At 39.9% G+C, this 20507-nt stretch overlaps 1 protein-coding gene across 1 annotated transcript in view; it reads left to right on the forward strand.

Moving 5' to 3' along the window:
- N4BP1 (NEDD4 binding protein 1) overlaps positions 1-20507 on the forward strand; it is a 54114-nt gene that overhangs the window by 21286 nt on the left and 12321 nt on the right. The window contains exon 4 of the mRNA XM_010843979.1: positions 15210-16903. Within this exon, the coding sequence (XP_010842281.1) occupies positions 15210-16903 (1694 nt within the window). The remainder of the gene's footprint in view (positions 1-15209; positions 16904-20507) is intronic.

The following is a 20507-nucleotide window of genomic DNA, read 5'->3' on the forward strand; positions in this document are numbered from 1 at the left end:
GAAGCTTTTCAGACAGAAATGATAACACTGTATCTGGTAAATATAATAGATTACTGTCTCCCCTTGAGTTCTTTGAGTTAGTGGTTGAAAGTGAAATTTATGACATTGTCTGATAGGATTTCAGCTTTATACTTGTGTAATTTATGAGATGGCTATAACATACAAGAGAACAAGGAGGGTAGACCAAGGGTAAAGGAACTCATATGATGAGTTCCTGTAGGAGTTTGAGTTAGGGAGGTGACAGAGTGATGGCATGGAGAAGTCAATGCTGTTAAAAGAAGATTTTGATTACTTACATTTTCCAAGAAAAGAGAGCATGTCTCCCCCTTGCTAGGCATTTTTGGTTGCTGTTGTTGTTCAGTTGCTAAGCCGTGTCTGACTCTTTGCGACTCCATGCAACTCCAGCATGCCAGTCTTCCCTGTCCTTCACTATCTCCTGGACTTTACTCAAACTCATGTCCATTGAGTTGGTGATGCCATTAAACCATCTCATCCTCTGTGGTCACCCTCTCCTCCTGCCTTCAGTCTCTCCCAGCATCAGGGTTTTTTTCCCCTATTGAGTCAGCTTTTCACATCAGGTGGCCAAAGTATTGGAGCTTCAGCTTCAGCATCAGTCCTTCCAATGAATATTTGGGATTGATTTCCTTTAGGATTGACTGGTTTGATCTCCTTGCAGTCCAAGGGACTGTCAAGAGTCTTCTCCAACACCACAGTTCTAAAGCATCAATTTGTTGGCACTCAGCTTTTATGGTCCAACTCTCATATCCATACACGACTAGTGGAAAAACCGAAGCTTTGGCTATATGGACCTTAGTCAACAAAGTGATGTCTCTGCTTTTTAATACAGTGTCTAGGTTTGTCATAGCCTTTCTTCCAAGGAGCAAGTATCTTTTAATTTCATTACCGCAGTCACCATTCTCAGTGATTTTGGAGCCCAGGAAAATAAAATCCATCACTGTTTCCACTTTTTCCCCATCTATTTGCCATGAAATGATGGGACCGTATGCCATGATCTTTGTTTTTTTGAATGTTGAGTTTTAAGCCAGCTTTTTCCACCCTTATAAGAGGCTCTTGAGTTCCTCTTCACTTTCTGCCATTAGAGTGGTATCATTTATATCTGAGGTTGTTGATATTTCTCCTGGCAATCTTGATTCCAGCTTGTGAGCCATCCAGCCCAGCATTTCACATGATGTACTCTGCATGTAAGTTAAATAAGCAGGGTGACAATATCCAGGAAACAGAATCCCAGGTGCCACAGTGGTAAAGAACCTGCCTGCCAATGTAGGAGATGCAGGTTTGATCCCTGGGTCAAAAAGATCCTCTGGAGAAGGAAATGGCAACCCACTTCTGTATTCTTGCCTGGGAAGTCCCATGGACAGAGGAACCTGGCAGGCTACAGCTCATGGAGTCACAGAGTTGGTACAGCCACGCAACGGAGCACACATGCGGAAGCAGGAGTGAGGGGAAGACACAGCAGGACTGGCGAGTCTGGATAACTCCTCTTGGCTTTGGGGCATAGCAGCTGCCCTTAGTTGTTTGGTACCTGGCCTTGGATTGTTACAAGGCTTGGTATATGAATTAGATAAGGAAAATGGGCCTGTGTATGTGAAAAGGAAGCTCTAAGCAGGCTGCCCACAACTCCAAGGAATCAACTAACCCTGGCTGGAGGTGGGGGAATCTCTCCCCATGTCTGAAAGGCCTCCCAAGATGTCAAAACACATAGAGATACAGGAAATAAAAAACAGTATGGGTGTAAGGCTTATACATTCTTCTTGAAGTGGTAGAATGTTGATTTTAAGTGGACTGTGAAAATTAAGTGTATATTGTAGTTGACATAACTATTATAAAAACTATGTAAAGAGATACAGTAAAAAAGAATGCAATAAATTAAATTGTAGTACTAAAAAATGTTTGTATAAGGCACAAGAAGTCCAGAGAGGGGAAAAGGAATTAAAAATAGAGAACAGGCTGAAAAAAAACTAATGGTAGGCTTAAATCCAAACTTACCAATAATTTCATTAAAATTAAATAGTCTAAACATACCAATTTAAAAAGAGATTGTCAGAATGGATTTAAAAAACAACCAAATTATGTGGTGTCTTGGATAAACTTGTTTCATTGATACAGGTGAGTTAAAATTAAAAGGAAGGTAAAATATACTGTGTAAACATTAATCAAAAGAAAGCTGGAGTGGCAATACACAGATAAAATATTCAGGCAAAATACCCTTCAGAGTGAAGAGTCAGTTCACTGAGAATACATAGCAGTGCTAAATGTGTATATTCCTAATAATATAACTGCAAAATAAAGATGAAAAACTGGTAGAACTGAAAGGAGAAATTGACATATTCACAGTTATAGTTGGAGGCTTCAACATGTTTCTCAACAAATGATAAAACCAGTAGACGGAAAATCAGCAAGAATATAGGAGAACGCAACACCGTTAACCAGCAAGGTTCTAATCAGTGTTTATAGAGCATTCTGCCCAGCAACAGCACAGTACATGTTCTTTTCAAGGCCTACAGAATGTATATCAAGATAGACCTAACCTGGGCATAAAACAACTAACAAATTTGAAAGAACCAAATCATATGGAGTCTGTTCTCTGATCACAAAGGAATCAAACTAGAATAACAGAAAGATAATGAGAAAATATCCAGATACTTAAAAACTCAATAACAGAGCTCTAAATATTGGATATGGAGAAGGCAGTGGCACCCCACTCCAGTACTCTTGCCTGGAAATCCCATGGACGGAGGAGCCTGGTAGGCTGCAGTCCATGGGGTTGCACAGAGTCGGACACAACTGAAGTGACTTAGCAGCAGCAGCAAATATTGAATAATTTGAAGAGAAATTTTAAAATACATTGAACTGAAGAGAAAATGAAAATAATATATATCAAAATTTGTGAGAGGTAGCTAAAGTGAAAGTCGGTCAGTCGTGTCCCATGCTTTGCGACCCCATGGATTGTAGCCTGCCAGGTTCCTCTGTCCATGGAATTCTCCAGTCCAGATTACTGGAGGGGGTAGCCACTCCCTTCTCCAGAGGCTCTTCCCAACCCAGGGATCAAACCCAGGTCTCCTGCATTGCAGGCAGATTCTGTACCTTCTGAGCCACCAGGGAATCCCAAAGAGAAAGTCTGTTTCCACCCAGTTTCAAACCGGGGACCTTTCATGTGAGGCAAATGTGATAACCACTGCACTATGGAAACAAGGTCTGTGTAGCTAAAGCAATGATGAAGGAAATACAACACATAATTAGAAAAGAAGAAAAGTCTCAAATCAGTAATCTTAACTTTCACCTCTAGGAACTGGAAAAAGATGAGTAGAATAAACCCAAAGTAAGCAAATGGAATGAAATAAAGAGTGGAGATCAATGAAGTTGAAAATAATAGATAAACTTGATTAAATAACAAGCTTGTTCTTGGGGGAAAAATCAATGAAACTGACAGACTTCAGCAATACCGAAGAAGACGTAAATTACTGATAGCAAAATGTCAACTACAGTCCCTGCAAACATCAGAGATAAGGAAATCCTATAACTTTACATGCATAAATTTGACAACTTAGATGAAATCAGCCAATTCCTAAAAAAGTATAAACTACCATAACTTACCCAATATGATAATAGATCATTTGAATAGACTTACAGCTATTAGGGAAATTGAATTAGTAATATAAAAATTCTCATAAAAAACATTACTGGGCCCAAGTTGTAGCAGAGAAATCTGCAAGGTGTTTTTAAGAGTTAACATCAACTCTATGCAACCTTGTGCAGAAAATACAAGGGGAGTGAAGACTCCTATATTCATTTGCAGTCTGTGTTTTCTCAATACCCAAACAAAGGTGGTACAAAATAATAGCAAGCAGAATCCATCAACCTACAAAAGAATTATACATCAATGACCCAATGGTGATTATCCCACGATGCAAGGCTGGTTCAGTATTGAAAAATCAGTTAATGCAATCTATCATGCTAACAGGCTGAAAAAGTAAATCAGGACATGATTACATTGGTGCATTTAGTAAAGCATTTAACAAGTTTCAACACTTGAGTTTCATGTTCATACTCATAGCCAAGCAGGAATATAGGATACCATTATATCTACTACTGTGGGCAAGAATCCCTTAGCAGAAAAGGAGTAGCCTACCTAGTCAACAGGAGAGTCCAAAATGCAGTACTTGGGTACAAATCTCAAAAGTGACAGAATAATCTCGGTTCATTTCCAAGGCAAACCATTCATCACAGTAGTCCAAGTCTATTCCCCAACCACTAATGCCGAGGAAGCTGAAGTTGACTAGTTCTATAAATACGTACAAGACCTCCTAGAACTAACACTAAAAAAAGATGTCCTTTTCATATCATAGGGAATTGGAATGCAAAAATAGGAAGTCAAGAGATACCAGGCCTTGGAGTACAAAATGCAGCAGGGCAAAAGCTAACAGAGTTTTGTCAAGAGAACACATTGGTTGTAGCAAAAACCCTTTCCCAGCAACACAGGAGATCCTTTTAGAGATAACTTCACCATCACCAAATAGTCAGTACTGAAATCAGATTGATTATGTTCTTTGTAGCCAAAGATGAAAAAGTTTTATACAGTCAGCTAAAACAAGACATGGAGCTGACTGTGGCTCAGCTCATCAGCTCCTTACTGCAAAATTCAGGCTTAAATTGAAGAAAGTGGTGAAAGCTACTAGGCCACTCAGCCTGAAACAAATCCTTTATGATTATACAGTAGCTGTTGTTCAGTTGCTAAGTGGTGTCTGACTTTTTGCAACCCCATGAACTGCGGCACACAAGGCTTCTCTGTCCTTCACTGTCTCCCTGAGTTTGCTCAAACTCATATCCATTGAGTTGGTGATGCCAACCAACCATTTCATCTTCTGTCACTCCCTTCTCCTCTTGCACTCAGTCTTTCCCAGAATCAGGATCTTTTCCAATGAGTCATCTCTTAGCATCAGGTGTCCATAGTATTAGAGCTTCAGCTTCAGCATCAGTCTTTCCTGTGAATATTCAGGGTTGATTTTCTTTGGGATTGACTGGTTTGGTCACCTTGCTGTCCAAGGGACTGTCGAGAGTATTCTCCAGCACCACAATTCAAAAGCATCAGTTCTTTGGCACTCAACCTTCCTTACAGTCCAGCTCTCAAATTTGTACATGACTACTGGAAAAACCATAGCTTTGACTACACAGGTCTTTGTTGGCAGAGTGATGTCTCTGCTTTTTAATACACTATCTAAGTTTGTCAAGAGAAGTTGCTTAGTCGTGTGCGACTATTTGCAATCCCATGGACTGTAGTTTACCAGGCTCCTCTGTCCATGGAATTTTCCAGGCAAAAGTAGTGGAGTGGCTTGCCATTTCCTTCTCCAGGGAAACTTCCCGACCCGGAGATTGAACCTGGGTCTCCCACATGGCAGGCAGACGCTTTACCCACTGAGCTACCAGGGAAGCCACCAGGTTTGTCATAGCTTTTCTTCCAAGGAACAAGCGTCTTTTAATTTTGTGGCTGCAGTCACTGTCCACAGTCATTTTGGAGCCCAAGAAAATGAAAGCTGTTACTGTTTTCTCTTTTCCCCAATATGTTTGCCATGAAGTGATGGGAGTAGATGACATGACCTAGTTTTTTGAATGTTGAGTTTTAAGCCAGCTTTTGCACACTCATCTTTTACCTTCATCAAGAGGCTCTTTAGTTCCTCCTCACTTTCTGCCATTAATGTGGTATCATCTCTGTATCTGAGGTTGTTGATCTTTCTCCCAGCAGTCTTGATTCCAGTTTGTGCTTCATTCAGTCCTGCATTTGCATGATGTATCTACATAGAAGTTAAGTAAGCAGGGTGACAATATACAGTCTTGATGTACTCCTCTCGATTTTGAATGAATTCATTGTTCCATGTCCAGTTCTAACTGTTGCTTTTTGACCTGCATACAGGTTTCTCAGGAGGCAGGTAAGGTGGTTTGGTATTCCCATCTCTTTCAGAATTTTCCACAGTTTGTTGCAATCCACAGAGTCAAAGACTGTAGCATAGTCAGTGAGGCGAAAGTAGATTTTGTTTGGAATTTCCTTGCTTTTTCTGTGATCCAGTGGTATTGGGAGTTTGATCTGCTTACCCTGCCTTTTCTAAATCCAACTCGTACATCTGGAAGTTCTTGGTTCATGTATTGTTGAAGCCTAGCTTGAAGGATTTTGAGCATTACCTTCTAGCATGTGGAATGAGCACAGTTGTGCGGTAGTTTGAACAATCTTTGGCATTGTCCTTCTTTGGGATTTGAATGAAAGCTGACCTTTTCTAGTCCTGTGGCCACTGCGGAGTTTTCCAAATTTTTTGATATATTGAGTGCAGCACATTAACAGCATCATCTTTTGGGATTAGAAATAGCTCAGCTGGAATTCCATCATCTCCATGAGCTTTGTTCTTTGTGAGGCTTCCTAAGGCCCACTTGACTTCACATTCCAGGATGTCTGGCTCTAGGTGAGTGATCACACCATTGTGGTTATCTGGTTCGTTAAGATCTTTTTTGTACAGTTTCTTCTGTGTATTCTTGCCACCTTTTCTTAATGTCTTTTGCCTTTCTCAGGTCCTTGCCGTATTTCTGTCCTTTATTGTGCTGATCTTTGCATGAACTGTTTCCTGAGTATCTCCAGTTTTCTTGAAGAGATCTCTAGTCTTTCCCATTCTATTGTTTCCCTCTATTTCTTTGCTTTGTTCACGGAAGTCTTTTTTTATCTCTTTTTGCTCCTCTCTGGAACTCTGCATTCAATTGAGTATATCTTTCCCTTTCTCCTTTGCCTTTCACTTTTCTTCTTTTCTCAACTATTTGTAAGGCCTCCTTAGAAAACCACTTGGCCTTCTTGCATTTCTTTTTCTTGGGATGGTTTTAGTCACCACCTCCTGTACAGTGGTACAAACCTCCATCCATAATTCTTCAGCACTCTGTCTACCACGTCTAGTCCCTTGAATCTATTTGTTACCTCCACCGAATAATCATAAGGGATTTGATTTAGGCCATACCTGAATGGCCTAGTGGTTTTCCCTACTTCTTCAATTTGAGCCTAAATTTTGCAATAGGGAGCTGATAATCTGAGCCACAATCAACTCCAGGTCTTATTTTTGCTGACTGTATAGAGCTTCTCCATCTTTGGCTGCAAAAAATATAATCAGTCTGATTTTGGTATTGATCATCTGGTGATGTCCATGTGTAGAATCGTCTCTTGTGTTATTGGAAGAGGGTGTTTGCTATGACCTGTGCGTTCTGTTGGCAAAACTGTTAGCCTTTGACCTGCTTCATTTTGTAACTCCAAGGCCAAATATGCCTGTTATTCCAGGTGTCTCTTGACTTCCTACTTTTGTATTCCAGTCCTCCATGATGAAAAGGATATCTTTTTTTTTTTGGTGCTAGATCTAGGAGGTCTTGTAGGTCTCAGAGAATTGTTCAACTTCAGCTTCTTTGGCATTACTGGTTAGGGGATAGACTTGGATTACTGTGATGTTGAATGGTTTGCATTGGAAATGAACTGAGATCATTCTGTTGTTTTTGAGATTGCATCCAGGAACTGCATTTTGGACTCTTTTTGTTGATTATAAGAGTTAGTTCATTTCTTCTAAGTGATTCTTATGCACAGTAATAGATATAATAGTTATCTGAATTAAATTTGCTCATTCCTGTCCATTTTAGTTCACTGATTCATAAAATATTGATGTTCACTCTTGCCGTATTCTGTTTGACCACTTCCAATTTACCTTGATTCATGGACCTAACATTCTAGGTGCTTTACATCAAACTTTTACTTTCACCACCAAACACATCCACAGCTGGGCATTGTCATCGCTTTGGCTCAGCCTCTTAATTGTTTTTGGAGCTGTTTTCTTGCTCTTCCCCAGCAGGTTCGTCCAGTAGCATATTGGACACCTACCAACCTGGGGAGTTCATCTTTCAGTGTCGTATCTTTTTGCCTTTTCATGCTCTTCATAGGGTTTTAAGGCAAGAATACTGAAGTGGTTGCCATTCCCTTCTCCAGTGGACCACGTTTTATCAGGCCCTGACTAGCAGGGACATGCCTTTTAGCTACTCCACGTAGCTAGATGGCATGCCTGGCACACTGGTTGTCCCACTGCCTTATTGAGTGTGTAAACCTTCACTGGCCATTCAGTGTTGGTCAGTGTGCCACCTAGGGGCCGAGGCAGAGGCCCTGCTGGAGTCGCTGGGAAGGGATCCCGAGAAGGCTGGAGCCAATATTGGAGGACGCCCAGGAGCAGAGGGCTCCCCAGCCCCACAACTGCTGCTGGCCACCTTGGGCCATTCTGCTCCCCAGCAGCAGAGGGCACCTCACCTCTTCACTGCCGCTTGCTGCTTTAGGACCAATCTGCTGCCCAGGAGCAGATGGCACCCCAGATTATACAGTGGAGGTGATGAATAGATTCAGCGGATTAGGTCTAGTAGACAGAGTGCCTGAGAACTATGGACAGAGGTTTGTAGCATTATACAGGAGGTGATGACTAAAACTGTCCCCAAGAAAAAGAAGAGGTGGCAAGAATACACAGAGAAACTATACAAGAAAGGTCTTAATGACTAGGATAACCATGATGGTGTGGTTGGTCAGATAGAGCCAGACCTGGAGTATGACGTCAAGAGGGCCTTAGGAAGCATAATTACAAACAAAGCTAGTGGAGATAATGGAATTCCAGATGAGCTATTTCTAATCCAAAAAGATGATTCTGTTAAATTGCTGCACTCAACATAGCAGCAAATTTGGAAAACTCAGCAGTGGCCACAGAAATGGAAAAGGACAGTTTTCATTCCAATCCCAAAGAAGGGCAATGCCAAAGAATGTTCTATTGTAGAGTTGCGCTCACTTCGCATGCTAGTAAGGTTATGCTCAAAATCCTTCAAGCTAGGCTTCAACAATACATGAACTGAGAACTTCCAGATGTATAGGCTGGATTTAGAAAAGGCAGAGGAATCAGAGATCAAATTACCAACATTCGCTGGATCATAGAGAAAGCAAGGGAATTGCAGAGAAACATCTGCTTCATTGACTCCCCTAAAGTTTTTGACTCTGTGGATCACAACAAACTGTGGAAAATTCTGAAAGAGATGGAATCCCAGATCACCTTACCTGCCTCCTTTGAAACTTGAAGCAGGTCAAGAAGCAACAGTTAGAACCCTACATGGAACAACTGACTGGTTCCAAATTGGGAAAGATGTACAACAAAGCTGTAATTATTACCCTGCTTATTTAACTTCTATGCAGAGTATATCACACAACATGCTGGGCTGGATGAACCACAAGGTGGAATCACTATTGCTGGGAGAAATATCAGCAACCTCGCATATGCAGATGGTACTACTCTAATGGCAGAAAGTGAAGAGAAACTAAAGTGCCTCCTGATGAGGGCAAAAGAGGAGAGTGAAAAAACTGGTTTAAAACTCAACATTCAGAAAAATAAGATGGTACCATCTGGTCCCATCACTTCATGGCAAATAGATGGGGTGAAAAGTACAAATAGTGACAGATTTTACTTTCTTAGGCTCCAAAATCACTGTGGATGGTGACTACAGCCATGGAATTAAAAGGCACTTGATTGTTGGAAGGAAAGCTATGACAAATGTAGACAGTGTTTTAAAAAGCAGGGACATCACTTTACCAGCACAAGTCCCTCTAGTCAAAGCTGTGGTTTTTCCAGTAGTCGCGTACGGAACACCATAAAGAAGGCTGAGTGCCGAAGAATTGACACTTTTGAATTGTGGTGCTGGAGAAGACTCTTGAGAGTCCCTTGGACTGCAAGGAGATCAAATCAGTCAATCCTAAAGGAAATCAACCCTGAATTCTCATTGGAAGGTCTGATGCTGAAGCTCTAGTATTTTGGCCACCTGCTTCAAAGAGCTGACATTGGAAAAGACCCTGACTATAGGAAAGATTGAAGGCAAAAGGAGAAGAGGACGGCAGAGAATGAAATGGTTAAATGGCATCACCAGCTCAATGGACGTGAATTTATGCAAACTGGAAGACAGTGAAGGACAGGGAAGCCTGGTGTGCTGCAGTCCATGGGATCAGAGAGTGTCAGACACAACTTAGCAACTGAACAGCAACAGTCCTTAATATGATAAAGAATATGTACAAAAATCTAACTTAGTGGTGAAAGACTGCATGTTTTCTTTATAGATTGTGATCAAAAGAAGCACGCCACCTCTCATTACTGCTCTTTGGCACAGTGCTGAAAGTTCTAGCTAGGACAGCAAGGTAGGAAAGTAAAAGGCATATAGATGAGAAAAAAAAAAAATCTAAATGATGTAACTGTCTAACTGGAAAACCCCAGGGAATTTAGAAAACTCCTGGAATTAGAAATCGGATCAGCAGGGTCACAGGATATATGGTCCTGTTTATTAGCAGTGAACACATAGCAACCAAAATTAAAATGCAGTGCCATGTTCAGTTACTCAAAAACATGAAAAGTTTGGGTGTAAACCTCACAAAACATGTATAGGACTTGTATGCTCAAAACTATGAAACACTGATGAAAGAAAGCAAAGATCTAGAGAAATGAAGAGACAGCATGTTCATGCAAGAGTCTACAGATGTAATTTATCCTCAAAGTGCAAATTGAACATAATTGCTAAATAAGATTAAGTTAAAATTTGATATGGAAAGGCAAAGGAAGTAGAATAGCTGAAAATAACTTTTAAAAGAAGAAAAATGTGGGAGCAGTCACTACCCAATTTGAAGACATTGTATAATTACAGTAGTTGATACTGTGTGGTATTGGTGCGATGTTGGTGAAGGGATAAATTCATAAGTTGATGGAACAGAATTGGGAACCCAGAAATAGCCCCACACAAGTATGGCCAGCTGATATTTGACGAACACACAAAAGCAACTTAACAGAGAAAAGATAGTCTTCTCAGGAAATGATGCTAGAGCAGCTAGATATCCACAACCAAAAACATGAACCTTGGCTTAAACCTTGCATTTGATACTAAAATTAACTCTAAATGGATTCTAGATTTAAATGTAAAACTTTCAGATGCTAACACACAAGAAGTCTTTGGGACCTAAGGCTTGGTAACGGAAAAAACCAATAAACGGACTTCATTAATATGAAAAATGTTTCCCGTCACAAAAGATCCTGTTAAGAGGATGAAACACAAGCTATAGGAGAGAAAAATGCCAGCCTCGTACTTCACAAAATATTCATGTCTAGAATACATGAAGAACTTTCAAAGTTCAATAGTAAAATCTACACAGTCCATTTTTAGAAAGTGAACTAAAAGAAATGAGCAAACACTTCACCCAAGAGGGACTATAGATGGTAAACAGAATATGCAAAATGTTCAACATCACTTGCCACTAGGGAAATGGCAAAGACCATGATGAGATACACTGCACTCTTACTGGTTTGGTCTAGTTGCTAAGTTGTGTCCGACTCTTTGGGACCCCATGGACTGTAGACTGCCAGGCTCCTCTGTCCATGGGATTCTCCAGGTGAGAATACTGGAGTGGGTTGCCATGCCCTCCTCAAGGGAATCTTCCCGATCCAGGGATCGAACCCAGCTTGCCTGCGTTGCAGGCAGATTCTTTACTAACTGAACTACATGGGAAAAACTCTTACTAGCATTTTTAAAATAAAAGCTAGTGGCAATATCAAATTCTGGGAAGGATGCAGAGAAAGTGGATCTTTTATACATTGCTAATAGGAACATAAAATGGTTTAGTCGTTCTGGAACATACTTTGGCAGTTCCTTGTAAAACTAAACATGTACTTACCATACCACCCAACAGTTGCACTCCTGGGCGTTTATTTCAGAGAAATGAAAATGTAGGTCCACATTAAAACCTGTACATGATTGTTCAGAGCATCTTTATTTGTAATAGCCCCAAATAGGAGTAACTGAAATGTCCCTCAATAGACAGATGATTAGAAAACTAGTTAAGAGGACTTCCCTGGTGGTCCGTTAGTTAAGAATCTGCCTTGCAATGCAGGGGAGGTCCACAGAGCAGCTAAGCCCTGCATACGCCAACTAGAAGAGTCTGTGTGCCGCCTGAAGCAAAAGATCCCACGTGACATGACGTTCCCATGTCCCACGGCTGAGACTCGATGCAACCAAGTAAATAATCCATGTTGTAGAGTAGTACTCAGTGGTAACAAGAAATGAACTGGTGGTACATGCACCAACTTGGATGGATTTTAAAGTGTTACATTGAGTGAAAAAAGCCAGTCTCAAAAGTCACATATGGTGTAAGTCTTTATATAACATTCTCAAAATCACAGATTAATGGTTGCCAAGGGTAGGGATAGTAGATGGAAGTACAGTAAAGTGTGATTATGAAAGGATAACATGAAGGAAATCTTTGTAGTGATAATTCTGTATCTTGATTGAAGTGGTGTTTTCATGAAATCTATACTTGTGAATTAAAAGACGCTTATTCCTTGGAGGAAAAGCTGTGACAAACCTAGACAGTGTATTAAAAAGCAGAGACATTACTTAGCTGACAAAGGTCCGTATAATCAAAGCTATGGTTTTTCTACTAGTCATGTATGGATATGAGAGTTGGACCATAAAGAAGGCTGAGTGCCAAAGAATTGATGCTTTCAAACTGTGGTGTTGGAGAAGACTCTTGACAGTCCCTTGGACTGCAAGGAGATCAAACCTAAAGGAAGTCAGTCTCAAATATTCATTGGAAGGACTGATGCTGAAGCTGAAGCTCCAATACTTTGGCCACCTGATGTGAAGAGCTGACCCAGTAGGGGGAAAAACCCTGATGCTGGGAAAGGTTAAAGGCAGGAGGAGAAGGTGATGACAGGGGATGAGATGGTTAAATGACGTCACTGACTCAATGGACATGAGTTTGAGCAAACTCTGGGAGATAGTGAAGGACAGGGAAGCCTGGCGTGCTGCAGTCTATGGGATTGCAAAGAGTCAGACATAACTGAGTGACTGAACAGCAATACTTGTGATAAAATGGCATAGAACTATATGCACTCACTGTATAAATGTAAATGTCCTGGTTTTGATTTTGTACTGCAGTTATTAATATGTATTATGTAATAATTGGAGGAAACTGGGTAAAGAGTACACAGAACTTGTATGTACTATCTTTACAACTTCCTCTGCAATTTCAAAATAAAGTTATCTTTGCAATTTCAAAATAAAAACTTCAGACCGCAGTCTACATGCAACATAAGTTCAAACAAGTGATAGTAAAATGTTGCCCATTTGGAAATCTTAAAAAGACGCTCACATTAATATTTAACACTGCTTGTACATCTAGGGAAAAAGGACAGTTGATAACTGTGTTTTGTGTTTAACACAATTACCATGGTACAAAAGTCAGTTCAGTCACTCAGTTGTGTCCGACTCCTTGCAACCTCATGGACTTCAGGACGCCAGGCCTCCCTGTCCATCGCCAACTCCCGGGGTTTACTCAAACTCATGTCCATTGAGTCGGTCATGCCATCCAACCATCTCATCCTCTGTCGTCCCCTTCTCCTCCCGCCTTCAATCTTTCCCAGCATCAGAGTCTTTTCCAAGGAGTCAGCTCTTCACATCAGGTAGCCAAAGTAGTGGAGCTTCAGCTTCAGCATCAGTCCTTCCAATGAATATTCAGGACTGATCTCCTTTAGGATGGACTGGTTTGATCTCCTTGCAGTCCAAGGGACTCTCAAGAATCTTCTCCAGCGCCACACTTCAAAAGCATCAATACTTCAGCACTCAGCTTTCTTTATAGTCCAGCTCTCACAAAAGTAGCTCTAATAAATTGTTCTTTTTTTCTTTTAAGGCTCCTCTGTCCAGCATCAGCTATTTTTATTCTTTACTAACAAGCCCACAAATATTCCAGGCTTATCCAAAGGAGCCTAAGGAAGTAAAGAACTCATGACTGAACATTATACTACTTGGGTCGAGCTTTTCCCCTTGTTGTTTTCCTTGTATTCCTTATGTTTCATCTCCTCATCAGGAATTTTGTATTCTAATTGTTTAAGCATGGAATATGTACACATTTGTATATAAATTATAGTAGAAGTTATGTGGCCGTGGTAACACGTATACATGGTAGGTGCGGGTTTGTAAAGCCTCATAACTACATAGATTGAACTTTTAAATGGCATCATTTTGGATAACACCAATCTAATTTTAGTTTAAAGTTTAGATTGGGTATCCCCAGGCTGTCTGTCCAGAAAGCTTTCACTGGTAATTTAAAGTAACAGTGTTTTTACTGTTTGGAAAGCACTTATGACACCCTGTTGTTAGAACTTTACATTCATTATTAAATTGAATTTCTTCACAGACCTCTGAAATTGCACTAGTCTGTCTCTCTCTCTCTTTCTTTCATAGTTGCAGAAACCAGGCTGAGAGGGGTTAGGTAACTTGAGCAAGGTCACCAGTTGTATGGCTGCAATTTGAGCCTGGGAACTGACTCCAGTGCCCAAGTTACTAACAACTGTGTTCCACTGTGGGTCTGAGGGCTCACATGTTTACTTGATTCACACTTCTCCCTCCACTGGCAACCAAATTGCTCAAGAATCCAGTTCCCTTTCTTACCTCGTACAGGCCTCTTTCAGTACCAGATTTCACTAGAAACTATAGCTTTATATCTGAGAATGGTGGTACTAGTCAGCATTCTCTGGTTCTTTATATTTAGATCTACATCTAATAATGACAGAAAACAGACATAAAATTACATAGGGTATATACATTGTTCCAGCCAGCTAGAAAAATTTTTGTTGTTAAACTGATCTTGTTTTAAATGCCTTCAAAAATCAGTCTGTTTATCTGGAAACAATAGTCGCAAAGAAAAAGCCAAGGTTTGTTTTAGAGTAAATCCTTTGACTTAACTCCTTTCTGAATTATGTCATAGTAGTAATAAATGACAGCTTGTAGCAAGCAAAGATGTTTATTCTTTATAGGCGTAAATAAATCCAGTCTTGGTCATTATCAACTGTGCAGCTGGGCAAACTCCTAAAGATTGCATTGCAAGATACACTATTGAAAATGTTACAAATACCTGCCTTTTATGCTTAAATGCAGAGTTTTCAGTTCCTCTGAAAACAATTAAACAGCTTATATCTTTTATTTTAAAAACATGGTATTTTTTTCAAAGATATTAGCAGGCTTTTGACTTTTGTAAGGTTTGGTATTTGTATTTTGTATCTAACATAATATGTGCTGTAAAGTGGTTTTATAAATTGATCTAATTTCTTATCTTCTCTTTACAGGAATATATTAAAGGAATCTGTGAACCTGAACTAGAAGAAAGAGAATGTTATCCCAAGGCCATGCACTGCATTTTTGTTGGGGCACAGAGCCTGTTTCTGAAGAGCTTGATTCAGGACACCTGTGCCGATCTCTGCATTCTCGACATCGGTCTCCTTGGCATCAGGGGAAGTGCCGAAGCTGTGGTCATGGCTCGGAGTCACATTCAGCAGTTTGTAAAGCTCTTTGAGAATAATGAGAACCTACCCAACAGCCAGAAAGAATCAGAGGTAAAAAGGGAATTTAAACAATTTGTTGAAGCCCATGCAGACAGTTACACAATGGATTTGTTAATTTTACCCACTTCCTTGAAAAAAGAACTCTTGGCACTCACCCAAGGTGAGGAGAATCTGTTTGAAACAGGAGATGATGATGTTGTTGAAATTAGAGATTCTGCACAAGCAGAGTTTACACAGAATGCTGCCACAGGGCTGACTATTTCCAGAGATGAAATTGTTTTGCAGGAAGATGCAAGAAATAAAGCGGGGACTCCCGTTTCTGAGCTCACAAAACAAATGGACACAGTCTTTTCTAGTTCACAAGATGTACTTTTTGTTCCAATAAATGGTGTAACCCCAGATGAAGAGGCACTTTCCAAAGACAGAGTTTGTCACAAGAGGAGGTTTTCTGATTCTGAAGAAAGGCATACCAAGAAACAGTTTTCTTTGGAAAATGTTGAAGAGGGAGAGCTTCTACATGATGGTAAGACATTAGCTGGAAGTGTAATCATTGACGTCTCTGATTCTTCTACTGAGGCCGAAAATTTAAGTCCAGACGTAAAAGACACTACTGAGGAAATGGAGTACAACATTCTCGTGAACTTTTTTAAAACCATGGGCTATTCCCAAGAAATTGTTGAAAAGGTCATTAGGGAGTATGGGCCATCTACTGAACCGTTATTACTCTTGGAGGAAATTGAAAAAGAAAATAAAAGATTCCAAGGAGACAGAGAACTTTCACCTGGTACTGTGTATCCAGAGACCAGCAGAACCAAAAATAAAGGTGTCTGCAGCAGCATAAATGAGCTTACAGCAGATTCCACTCCAAAGAAAACGCAAACTCACACACAGCAAAATATGGTGGAAAATTTTTCTCAGTTACCATTCAGAGTTGAATCAAAACCATGTACCTCAAATTGCAAAATTAATACTTTCAGAACAGTGCCAGTAGAACAGAAACAAGAAATCTGGAGTTCAAATCAGAACTACATTTGTAACATAGACCTTGAGACCGATGGCCCTTTACCCGCTGTTGTCCCTTCAAGTCCCAAAGAAGTTGTCAGTTTTGTTTCAAGAGGAGCTTCAAGTCACCAGCCCAGAATTCCGGTTTTTCCTGAAAATGGTTTGCAGCAGCAAGCAGAACCTTTGCTTCCAAATAGTATGAAGTCTGCCTGTGAAAACCGCTCGAGGTGTTGTGGCTCTCCTCAGTCTAAGCCCGGCTGTCCACCCCTTTCTCCACCGATGCCGCTCTCCCCGCTGTTACCTTCAGTTACTGATGCTAGGTTGGCGGGACCTTCTGAGCATATTGATTGCTCAGTTACGGGCGTTCAAAGATTTCGAGATACTCTGAAAGTGCCCTACAAGCTGGAATTAAAAAATGAACCAGGGAGGACGGATTTGAAGCACATTGTTATAGATGGAAGCAATGTTGCGATTACGTAAGTCCACTCTCTTCAAATTATAGCTTTCAATAGGGCTCTTAGCCGTGTCTCAGAATTGCAGTGTTTATAGGAACTATCCTGTGTGTAGTTGACCCCATTCTCTGGCATTGTAGACTCTTTCTTCACTCTGCTGAGCCTATATTTCTGAGGACAGGGAATGACAGAAAATTTGGCTTTTCACATTGCATTTCCCAGTGATAAGCAGTATAGAGACTTAAATCCTCAGGTTCTTAATGCTGTCTTAACACCACTGGGTTCTGAATACAAGGATGAAGCTTAAAACAAAAATGAGATTTCTTTTTCTGTACAACATGCCAGGTCTTTACCCTAGAATGTGCAGTGATAATAGGCATGATGTACTTCTGTTATACTTTTGTTGATAAGAGTGACAGCAGTTTCCTTTCAAAGGAATTCTTCAGTTTGAGTTTCTTTATGGGCCTCTGCTCTTACTGAAAGTTTGTATAGTTAAAGAAGTTAAATGATCATTTCTATTTAGCCTGTCTTAGAACTCTAAGGGGCAGTTTGATATAAGGAGAATGTAGGGGTCAGAGTCAGAGTTTCCGCCCACTGGGAACCAGCTGTTTGACCTCAGATGGGTTTCAGCCTGCTTGGTTTCACTTGATACAACTTTTTGCCCTGAGATAAAGGACATCTTTATCATGCTGTTTCAACAACTGCTAGGTAAAATCTCTCTCTGGTTTTCAAAACCAGTCACTCTACTGATTTTGAAGATGTCTTTAGTTCAGTTCAGTTCAGTCTCTCAGTCGTGTCTGACTCTTTGTGACCCCATGAACCACAGCACGCCAGACCTCCCTGTCCATCACCAACTCCTGGAGCTTACTCAAGCTCATGTCTATTGAGTTGGTGATGCCATTCAACCATCTCATACTCTGTCGTTCCCTTCTCCCCCACCTTCAATCTCTCCCAGCATCAGGGTCTTTTCAAATGAGTCAGCTCTTCACATCAGGTGGTCAAAGTATTGGAGTTTCAGCTTCAACATCAGTCCTTCGAATGAACACTCAGGACTGATCTCCTTTAGGATGGACTGATTGGATCTCTTTGTAGTCCAAGGGATTAGCATTTTAAGTAGCTGCAATTCAAGAAAAGGGGCATCTGGACATGGAATGAAGGAGAAGTTGAAATACAGTTGGCCCTCTTAATGATGTGGGGTTGGGAGCCGTTGACCCCCTGCATGGTCAGAATTAACTTTATTGTCAGCCCTCCATAAAGCTGTTCTGTATCTTTTAGTACTGTAGTATTTACTCTTGAAAAAAGGTCCATGTTTAAGTGGACCCTGTGTTCAAACTTGTGTTGTTTAAGGGTCATATGTACTTTCCTGAATTGCTGGATGCTTATATGACCTCTTTCCTAGGAGTTCTAAAACATCAATTAATCCCCTGATTTTTCAGGAATACTTGATAAAATTGAAAAATGAATTGAAAACTATTATTAAATTATGCATTTATTACATACTTGTTATTTTTTGTTAAATTTTCAGAGAAATTCACAAGAAGATGATATGATGAATTCCACACATGTTGGAATTCACATTCATTTGAGATTCGCGTGTGCCGTCTCCTAGCTTCAGTGATTATCAGCTCAGGCCTGTCTCGTTCTGTCCTTTCACTTTGTTTCATCTGTGCCCCACCTGCTGCCTTTCACCCATTTTGAAGGAATTTTCAGATATCTCATTTCCATCTATAAATATTTTAATATTTTAGTATCTATTTTTTAAATATAAAGATTCTCTTGATTTTTATTTTTTGAATGGTGCTGTTCTTTGCTTTCAAAAATAAGAAAAGAAAATGCCAGCACTTCACATGTAAAAGTGAATATAGGCAGTAAAAATATGTAATCTGGTTGTCTTCATTTCCAAATAATGCTGTTTATTGTCATTTCACTTTGTCTTTTGGCAGTTCTTTTGGGGGGAACCCAGCAAATGGCCCACAACTGTATGGCATTATCTAAGTAAAAATGTAAAGTACAATTTCAATTACTCACAGCCCAAGCCCTACAGCAGGTCCTCATTGTTACAATTTCTTGAGCCTAATGATGATATAAAATTTAGGTCACGATTATGAGTAATATTAATCCTTTTTCATTTTTCTGTATGTGGAGAGATTTCCCAAATTGGTGTTCAAAGACTAAGAAATGCAAATTAAGATAGAATGAACAATGATAATGATACTTTTAAAAAGCCTTTTTGTAGTACAACTAGTGTACTTCTCAGAGGAGTTACTGTTGAAATTTATAGTCACACTGGCTGTACAGAACAGGATGTTTTTGCATATCTGGTCCCTCCTACTTTGCCCATAATGCCCCCAAGCCATTGTGACACCCCAAAACACTGTTACATAATTCCTAACCTCGTTCAGTACAGTGCCATTTCTTTTGAAAACCACTGGATTAGTGCACTAAGGGAAACTACAGGCTGATTGAGAGGATTTTAATTTACTTTGAATTCATAGATGTCTCAATTAAAAGCAACTCTTTTACAAAGGATATATTATCCTAGGCAGACAGACTTATACTTAATTTGATGGAGATTGATCTCAAAATGTCAGTAATTAAAATTAACTCTTATTCTGGGAAGAAACTGTTTAATGGGTACAGGGTTTTTTTTTGGAGTGATGGAAATGTTTTGGAACAAGATACAAATGGTTACACAACATTGTGAATATACTAAATTCACTTTAAAATGATTATTTTACATTGTGTGAATTTCACCTCAATTTTTTTGAGTCAGAAAAAAAATTATCATTCTAAATCAGCTGTTTCAGTTTAAATGGGAATTACAGACTATAAATTCCATAAAAGTGATTCATGTGTATTCAGCTCACTGAACTATCCCCAAGGTCCATGGTGCCTGGCACATAGTAACCACTCGGTGACAATGTGTTGAATGAATTAAAGACTTAATGAAGATTAGGATTATTTAAATGACTTTTCACCACCTATTTATAGCTTGGTCTTCCAGTTGCTGTAGTAAATCAATTTGGATTACATTTCAACAAATATTTGGAATCTTAAAACAGAAACACTTGTTATATATCAGGTACTGACTTTATCTTTGAAAACATAACCTTTACACCAGTTTTGTGAGGTAAAAATTATCTGTAATATACATAACATGAAATGGCTTGAAAGTCTTGTCCAAGATTATGCAGCTACAAAATTTTGACCCATGATACAGTTCTCCAGAGCCATCGTACACCCCACCTCTTCCCACAGAAGTTGAGATTAAATTTTTAGACCTTAGAGCCATTGGATACATTACTCCTGAGTTGCTTAAGCACTGCTGAGTAAACCTCACTAGCTTGACCCAGCTAGTTGGGGAAGTAGTTAAAAAGGAAACTTGAGTATTTGAGCAATAGGTTTGAACCCTTTCTTAAAGCCACTCAAGCCCACTCATCCCTGGGTTTCTGCAAAGCCTCATTTATTTGCCAGGCCAGTGTGATGTCTGCAGTTTCTAACACACCGTGAGAAATTCCGAAATACCCCATTTAATGCTGCTGATTATGCATATCTCTACTTGGTTTTTCCCCTTTGTCACCGTGAATGAGTCAAACGATGAGTAAATGGAAATTGTATGTGGTGTATG

Source organism: Bison bison, unplaced genomic scaffold (assembly GCF_000754665.1).
Source record: "Bison bison bison isolate TAMUID 2011002044 unplaced genomic scaffold, Bison_UMD1.0 scf7180017864192, whole genome shotgun sequence".
NCBI lineage: Eukaryota > Metazoa > Chordata > Mammalia > Artiodactyla > Bovidae > Bison > Bison bison.